At 43.4% G+C, this 9,626-nt stretch overlaps 1 protein-coding gene across 1 annotated transcript; it reads right to left on the reverse strand.

The window, feature by feature from the left end:
* Nucleotides 1-659: 659 nt before the first annotated feature.
* Nucleotides 660-2,646, reverse strand: LOC308305489 (uncharacterized protein). Its single transcript, XM_080750285.1, has 3 exons — nucleotides 2,548-2,646; nucleotides 1,284-1,465; nucleotides 660-939 (listed from the first exon to the last, which is right to left on the reverse strand). Exons 2-3 carry the CDS (start codon nucleotides 1,386-1,388, stop codon nucleotides 739-741), a joined length of 306 nt encoding a protein of 101 aa, XP_080606411.1. The 5' UTR covers nucleotides 1,389-1,465; nucleotides 2,548-2,646; the 3' UTR covers nucleotides 660-738.
* Between the last annotated feature and the right edge of the window lie 6,980 nt (nucleotides 2,647-9,626).

Raw genomic sequence — 9,626 nt, forward strand, 5'->3', positions numbered from 1 at the left:
TGGCACACTCCTCTCTCACTGAACAAAAAGTAAACACCGCACCAAGCATGTCCCATAATACCCCTGTGCAGCCCGCCAACTACTTCAAGGCATACTTAAAGGCACATACCCCAGGCATAGTGTACAATGTACATACAGTATAGGGTTACAAGACGTACAGTCTCCAGAGCAGACAGTGACAACATACAAAGAAATATGGGGTTATTAATAGGACATATTGACATCACTATAATTAAGACAATGGCTAATGATGTTATCTGGCTATAATAGACTAATATTAGAACACACTTCCAAAAATAAAATATTTTTTGCTTCATATTATTAACAAATATGAACGAAAATCTTACACTTGTGGTATAAAGTAAAGAAGGTAAAGTAATTTATTTTCATAAACCCATACTTTATTTTACTCCAATTATAATAGCAACACTGGTAAAATAACATGGGCTACATGAGAATAATGTTGACGAAGTCCATAGAAATAATTTTATATAATGCTTTTATTGTAGGAATTGTAACACAGCAGTTGATTATCCAATTAATATATGGCATATATTACCAAATTAATAACTGTAATTGAAGAATTAAAACAAATTGCCATTTTCCTTTTTTTTTGTATGTTAAAAAAGACAGGGAACAAGAACAGGCATGCATGCAGACAGACAGACACAGACATTTTATTACGATCTGCAGCCTATATCTTTGATGGATGGTGTTGCATCCTGATGAGGAGTCCCCTTACTTTTTAAGATTACCTTTCAGCACGGGATAAAGAACTGGACAAGCTATTGTTCCAACAATGTCTACGATCGTATCCCACACATTAGATTTTGCCTGTCTTTCCCCCGCCAACTCTTTCTCTTTCTCGAGAGCCTGCTTCTGTTCTTCTAACCGACGTGCCTCCGCCGCATCCGCTTTCTCCAGTTCTGCGTCCAAGCACTGAAAGAACACATTATCATACATATTATGAACAGTACAGCTTACACATCACAGAGTCCATATTATATAAAAACACGTTTTATGCTTGACACTCAATAGGCCTATTCATTACCGTTCCAAGTATATGCACATCTTAGCTATATGTTGGTGTTCGAACCCAAACTGCAAAGTGCAGTGATTCAGTTTAAACAAAAGAAGAAAAAAAAAGCCTGAGAATATTATTTAATGTTATGTACAAAAAGGCTTTTTGAATGACTTTTGTGAAATTAAATGACACCTGAAGAAGATCCAAAAGATAGAATCTTCAATAACAACAGCCATACACCATTCATTTAATCACTTACAGCCTGCAGCTCTTCATGCTTTTTTGTGGCTTCCAACTCAATAGACGCCATCTTCTCATTGAGCTGCTTTATATTCTCTTCCTGGGTTCTCTCCTGATCAGCCATCTTCCTCTGCAGTACCTTCTGATCCTCCTCCAAGACCCGTCTCGCTCTCTCGGACTTCTCCCATTTTGCTTTATCCTCTGTAGGAAACCAATAGATAGATACCTTTATTATCCCAAGGGGGAAATTTAGTTGTCCAGTAGTAGCACAGCAGTATACAGTTATTTACAAAGTTACAGAGACGTAAGAAAGATAGATAAGAGGGAAAAAAAACAAAACAAAGACAAGAGCAGTACAGTACCAATAAGGAGAAGGTGCATCAATAGAGGGGGCGAATAATATATAAGAATATATACATAAAGTGTCTTGCAAAAGAGACCATAGCAGTCAATGCTAGTTAGTGCAAACAAGTATCTCACTGTCATTGTTAATCAAAGCAGTGTTACAGTATATGATGCTATGGTATGAATGAGGGGGCCCATTTAGATTAATCGGGGTAGATAACATAACAGTTATGTTATCTACCCCGGTTTATTTACTACCACTACATTGTTGTAATGCGTGGAAATTAGAAAATGTCATGTTGTTTTGAAGTCTTATAGATAAACTGAGGAGCTAAACACTTACAGTATAATATGTATCATGGTGTTTTAGGAATATTTGGGGTTATTTTTGATATGAAGAATAAAATAGTGTCTGGCAAATATTGCAACGTTAATAACAGGGACGCGGTCACACGGTGGCTCAAGCTGAGGGGCCCCCCTAGCTCAGGGGCCCCTGGGACTGGGCCCACTGTGCCCGTTGGGTAATCCATCCCTGAAGTTGATTGGGGGGTGGGGCGCGGTCGAAATGGGGGGGGGGGGGGGGGGGGGGTTCGAAGTGGGGGGTTGTCGAAATGGAAATCTGTCCCCATAAGAGAGAGAGACGTTCTTCTCTGCACAAATATATATACAGTAAGCTCTACATCTGGTATAATGTGGGATTTGCAGCCCCGCCGCTGTTTTAATTGTTTTGGCCGCCTGTGCCGACTTCAGGCCGACTTCAGGTAGGAAATACCGCCTGCGCCGCAAGTTTTGCGTTGGGTCCTGGTGGTACCGCAGGGTTGACCACGTGCAGTGCGAGTGCAAACACATTAATTAAATATGCAAGAATGTTGCAATTTCACCCCTTCCAATCGCACCGCGTACACCGAATTATATGTGATAATGCGACCTTACTTTACCTTCTTGTTTCCGCTGTGCCTCGGAGAGGTTTTTATCTGCTGCCAGTAAGGCCTTGCCAGTTATCTCCTTCTCATCCAGGTATGCCTTCAGCACCTCCTCAGCCTGGTATCACACACACACACACACACACACACACACACACACACACACACTATGAAGCTTTTTTAATGCCTTCTGAACGTTGCTACGCATCTTGTGCAGCATGGTTTTTGTTTAGATATGCATGCGTGTGTGCATGCGTTAGTTCTGCTCCAGTGGCACTCCGGCGCACACGATTGCCCTGCATTGGTACGCGTGGACACGTCATGTAAATGTCCACTATGGTTCCACTATGGTACGCGTGACCCGTCATGTAAAAAAAAAAAGATGGCACTGACTGGAAAAAAAAAGCCCTTCTATTTTTGCAAAAGCAATGCGCGGCCGCTGCTTCTATAAGCGAACGATTCAGCTGTGCGTAGAGCGGCAGTTCATAGGGGTGGAAGAAGAAGAAGAAAAAAAAGGAATGAGTTTATGTGCATCTCCCCCCATCTCTCTTTCTCTCTTTCTTTCTTTCTTTCTTTCTTTCTTTCTTTCTTTCTTTCTTTCTTTCTCTCTCTCTCCCTCTCTTTCTCTCTCTCTCTCTCTCTCTCTCTCTTTCTCTCTCTCTCTCTCTCTCTCTCTCTCTCTCTCAACGCAATCTTGTAACGGCCTAGTATTATTCCTGTACTTCAAGCTTGATGGTTTGATGGAGGGACAATTAAAACATTTAGGCCTATATACACTGTATTCAGACACTTCACAGATATACAGTAGGCCTACTTAAAATTAGAAAAATCCCTTGAGAATTGACCGAGAAATAAGGCTTTGTGCGTCCACCGAGGCGGCGCCAACACCCAGGCAGCATCGGAGCTTCATCCAGTGGTCCCCCGGCCCCGCGGACCACCGCCTGTCACCCCGCCGTTCAGTGGGCACCTGGGCCAGCCTGCCAGGCCCACCGGAGCCCCGGGGAGCCACGGACAGCAACGACGCGCCATTCCCCGCATTAATGATTGAATAATATCCTACAGAACAGATGAAATCACGTAGCTGTAATGTAGGCTATATTGCTGGCTTAATTTGTTAATTATTAGGAGCAATAAATATAGTCTATACGCCTACTTGATTTAACAATAGGCTCAAAAAAGTTGCCAAATTACAATGGGTCACTGTGACATGGCTTATTTAATCTAATCTAATCAAAGCTTTATAGTATGCCTTGGGGTAGCTCACCAGATCTGCAAACTCGCAAGCATGCATGTTGTGTAGTCTGTAGACACACCTCGTTGTGAGCTTGTAGATCGGCAATTTTTCGCAGTTTGGCTGGGGTCTGTCTTGTTATCAAATGATAGCCTATCGTCGGCCCAAAACTGATGGACATGGAATATATAGCTACTGACAAGTCGCACAGTTGTGCACGACGCTGTCTGTCTGTCTGTCTGTCTGTCTGTCTGTCTGTCTGTCTTTATTTAGATCAGATTGGTCAATGAAATGCACCTATTGTCGCGCTGTTGCATTAGTCCTATTCCTATATCATTATCATCATCACATAAACAATCCATATGTGTGCGCCTGGCGGCCCATGGGCCTATAAGATAGCCTAATAGGCTCCAATCGCTCCATATACAAGTGCTTAAAAAGGCTTAAATAGGCCTACTTCTAAAATGGACAATTTCTTATATCCCTTTACTCCAGTCCCCTTAATTTATCTGATGAAGGATATTTTGCTGTGGTTTCGTTATTCGTAGGCTATTTATGATCGCAAGCCAAGAAGACAATTAAGGTGGCGTTTCCAAAACGTTTCTGGACACACACGCACACACTGACACACACACGCACGCACACACACACACACACACGCACATGCACACATTTGCGCTAAGTTATGTAGGCCTATTGCTGCAACCAAATCGCCCCTCTGGAAAAACGAATATACACGTAGGCCTAAATGAACTCTGAGTGGATCGATCGCTCTCTCCCTCTCTCTCTTTCTGTCATTTGTTTCTTTTCCTAAATAAATAAGCAGCAGCAGTTAACGGCTGCATGGCGCTGTCAACTAAATGATAAGGTCGCTTTTGGCTGTATCCATATGAACCTCTCCCTCTGTCGATGAGTAGTTACTGGTAGTCTGGTAACTGTCGTTTCCATTCTGTGTAGAGCAATGGTTGTGCCAAAGTGCACCAAAAAATGAGAGAAAAAGAAAAAAGAATCATGATCATCATAATAACTCATATTTTCGCCGCCTAAAAATAATCACGGCATGCATGCATGCATGCAAGCAAGCATGCGTGATGCCAGATTAATGGTTGTGATGCCTGCTCTGTTTAATTCATTTGATATGTGGGTGGTGCATTGAAAAAGCGCGCTGTCGGGCACAAAATGGGTTGCAGCGGCGGCCTCTCTCTCTCTCTCTCTCTCTCTCTCTCTCTCTCTCTCTCTCTCTCTCTCTCTCTCTCTCTCTCTCTCTCTGAAACGCAGCTTACTTCTCGTTCATGCGTAATTTGGGGCTCTTGGACAGCTCTCCAAAAACCCATCAACATTCAGAAGGCCTTTTCTCAAATTCTCAATGAATGTCTGTTTTACTAATTTCTAATTCTCTCCCACCGTCCCCGTCCCCTGTGACCCAACACACACTGTGCGCACATCTACCACATAACGGTATTCGAAACTAAGTTATGATGCCAGACAGAAAACATCCAACAGCAGCTTTCATCCCAGAGGGACACTTTACTTATATGCTTTTTATACATTGTATTATCTTATATCGTTTTGTCTACGCACTAAATTAGAAACCAAATTAAACAAAGTCCAGGCTTAAGATGTGATCTTTCACAGCTGAACTGGCATATTTCTTTCAAAGTATAGACATGAGATTTACTCCACGGTAAAACAAAAAAACAATAGAATTATGAATGATTATTAACATAAAAATGTAGGTATAACAACGGTATAGGCCTACTGATGCACAATGTTGGTCCCAATTCAAGTTTTCAAATGTATACAAATCAACAGTGCACCCCAGCAAAATTGCGGCGCTTATCGCGGTCGGAAACGGGCGATCAAAAAATAAAACCAGCGGCGTTAAACCCTGCAATAAACCAGACAAATTATATAGAGCCTATACTTAGTTTAGCAAGATATTAATGTATATTCAACGTCTCTCTCTATCTTAACCTGCTGTCTCTCCTCTCGCCCTCCCTCTCTGCTCTATCAATCTCTCCTCGCAGCCCAGGCTTTCGCTGCGCGTAAAACGTCTCCATTTGCCACGATTTGGCCTGCAATATTCTATTTTAGGCATAGCCTATAGGATACATACAATATTTCTCCTCACTCCAGTGGCACTTTCCTTTTATCTGACTCTGTGAGCAACTCATCAGAAAATAGTCATCTCTTGTCGAATCCCCCCCCACAAAAAAAAAAAAAAAAAAAAAAAAACTCCACTCATAAACCTCCAGACACCGAAATCCTCGATCACCACAATTGCCTTTGCTTTGAACCTTAATTGGTGGACCATATTCATTTGATGTCACAGCAGGAGCTAATGACCGGCGTAATTCACACATCTATTGTTTGTTTTTCCTTGAAAGCAAATATGACCGCGCATAATTGATCCATTGAAAGCTATATCACAATTCACATAGTAGTCTTTATTCAGTTTATTGGATGACTTTTCAGACAGTAATGAATAATGATAATGAATGCATGCACAGCCAGCCTGAAGGTGCACTCACTGCGGGCGACCACCGTGCACCCAAATCAATTATCACAACAACCATTGATTAGGCATCACGCAACATTTTGGCATGCATTCCGTGTTTATTTTTAGGCGGAGCAAATAGGCTACCAGTAGGCCTACATATTAGTTATTAGGCTCTGAATCTATGATGATGATCGGCACACACACACACACACACACACACACACACACACACACACACACACACACACACACACACACACACACACACACACACACAGAGAGAGAGAGAGAGAGAGAGAGAGAGAGAGAGAGAGAGAGATAGCCTGATCGAGTGAGAAAAAGAGAGCGAAAGCGAACAAGATTAAGAACGACAGAGAGAAAGAAACAAACCCACAGCTTGTTCGTGGGATGTTTAAATTCCCTATACTTGGCAGTTATGCGTGAGGAATCTATGAATGAAATCTCAACTTTTTTAGCGCAGGGCAACCACGGAGGTGTAACGAGCGCGACAAGTGGTCACAGGCTCGCAGCTGTTTCGTTTTACTGTGGATTGGAGCACTGGGCATTGCCTCATCATGACAATTTAACAAATTAGACAAATAACACACTATTTAACAGCAATATTAGCCTACTAGTGATCTGTCCGCTGGACCGCTGCGTAATAATGCCCTGATCTTTCTCCATTCTCCAGCTCTCCTCATGAAATACATGGCTGCAGTAGCCTTACATTAAGAGGCCTATAATGTAGTATTGGAAGCTAATAATTAAAACAGCGGCGAGACTAGGAGGAGAACCACGTATCTGTCTGTCTACACCCCCCCCCTCCTCTCTCCTCTCTCTCCCTTTCTATCTCTCTCCGCTCCTCGCTCCGTGCGTATCATCCATTTGAAACACACAGAGAGAGAGAGAGAGAGAGAGAGAGAGAGAGAGAGAGAGAGAGAGAGAGAGACAGAGAGAGAGAGAGAGAGAGAGAGAGAGAGAGAGAGAGAGAGAGAGAGAGAGAGAGAGAGAGAGCCTTTCATACACAGCGAGCAAAACGATCTCTCTCTCTCTCTCTCTCTCTCTCTCTCTCTCTCTCTCTCTCTCTCTCTCTCTCTCTCTCTCTGGAGAGTCCCAAAAATCCAGCGCTGGGCGCAAGGCCGCGCCGGGAGGCCGCACCGCCCGCTCGCTCCGGCGAATAATCCAATCAGACAGCAAGCAGCTGAAATTAAATAAAATACATTTATAAATAAATGATAAGATCACAAGAGACCAAGATGACTACATTCTACGTTGGCCATTGGGTATATATTGCTAACTGTTAAAGGCTAGGAGGCTGTAGGCCTACTCACCGATCTTATAAATTGTGACGAAGAAAAGGCCGCTGCTCAGAGCTGAAATTAATAACTAAACAAAACAAACAAATAACGAAATAAAGGTCTAAACACAACATAACTGAACAGAACTAAACTAATAATAAATAAAGCAATTTAACTGACAACATAACCAGAAGGCAGCCATTCCGAAGGGCTCAACTTAGGAACACCAAACAAAACAAACAGTTAAATAAATAAATATAAATAAATTAACGAAATATGTATAGTCTCAATCAGTCAGGACCACCAGGACCACCAACTCACCAAAGGACCACCGCGGTGGTCCTTGAGGGTCTGTATTTTATCTCAATTCAAATAGGCCTATATAAAGCAAATTTGCTACGCCAGCCCTAAGGAGCACAGAGAGCATGCAGCCCACAGTGACAGACCAACGCATGCTCGCATGAACGTCTGGAATCCAGACTCTGGATGGATGTTTTATTTGATATACACGTCTACACACACACACGCAGGTTTAGCGCTGAGAATCAAATGGGTGGCACACAGCTCACACGTGCGTCCCAGAGCAGAGCAACAAGTCAATCACGCGTACAGTTCATGGCGGCGCTGCATTTGACCGTGTCGTCTCACGCATGATGGCCACATGACCAAAAGATGTATGCGTGCGTTAACACATGCGTTCGCCACAAACGCCTAATTAAACGCGTCTCCGTGTACCCCGCCTGGCCACTTAAATGAAGACACACAGCTACGCGTGCCAGCGACGCCTACGTGTAATGCTATTAAATGCCATTGAAAAACTACAGGAGAAGTCCATGCGTTCAGTACAACACAGATAAAATCGAATGCGTGCACGCGCACGCACCAACGTCCCCGTGTCACGATTCGAGCCCCATACACACACACACACACACACACACACACACACACACACACACACACACACACACATACGTTCCTCATCAAATTAAAATTATCAAGAATGTAAAATGTGGCTATAATGTGTTCATCATCTAATATAATTGTTTTGCAGGCAAGGCAATAGAAAAAGCATAAATCATCAGAACATGTAATGCTACTTATTTCGTGTTTTTGTTGACTCTAGTTTGGCTGTTTGGATCCTCTTCAACACAACCCAGAGGGTGATGTTAAATGAGTGCATGTCAGCTGATAGTCAGGGAACATTATCAGAATAATGTCAAATCTGTGACTAAATTCCTTACCAAGAAATGTTCTTCACCAAAGTGTTTTATAAAGGGGTCCGAATGTTCAAGAATGAACATGGCGTAAAGATTCACCAAGGCAAGTCTAAGTTCAAAGGGCAACTACAGCAACGCAAAGCACCTGTTATGACTCAGAGAGCTATCTCTGAGTTTACTAGCATTGCTTGTCAGTCGACGGAGGACACGGGCCAGGAGGCAAACCACAGTGCCCAGGACCTCCCTGCTGAACCAGTTCAGAGCACAAGAGGGGGTGAATCCGAGAGTTTGGAAGGCTTCGAGCGTAAACCTCGGCTGAATTTACCACCAGCAGCAGACCGTAAATGGCGGCAATTGGATGAAGATTTGAGTGTCACACTGGACAGCGTCCTGAAAGGAGATGCAACCAAGAAGATGAAGACCATGGTGCAACTTGTGTATCAGGCATGCCACGATACCTTTGGTGTGAAGGAAGGCCAAACGGTCAAGCCACCTTCAGGCCCCAGTAGGAGGCAGCGCCAGATCACAGAGTTGCAGAAAGAACTAACAGTGAAACAGTGGCGGAAAGCAAATGCTGAGGAGAAAACGGCCCTGAACGAGCTAAACTCAGAACTGCAGAAAACCCTAATCCAGCTTCGAAAGACAGAGTCAAGCCGGAAAAAGCAGAGCGAGAAGCGGAGACAGAGGAAGGCTTTCTTCAACAATCCCTTCCAGTTTACAGCCGGCATTCTTGGAAAGCCAAAAGGCGGAAGACTGACATGCACAAAGGAGGAAGTGGAGGATAGTGTGGCAGAAGCCCACAGTGATCTCAGTAGAGATATTCCACTGGACACAAAGAACTGAACTCA

This window comes from Nannobrachium achirus, assembly GCF_963921795.1.
Source record: "Nannobrachium achirus genome assembly, chromosome: 2".
NCBI lineage: Eukaryota > Metazoa > Chordata > Actinopteri > Myctophiformes > Myctophidae > Nannobrachium > Nannobrachium achirus.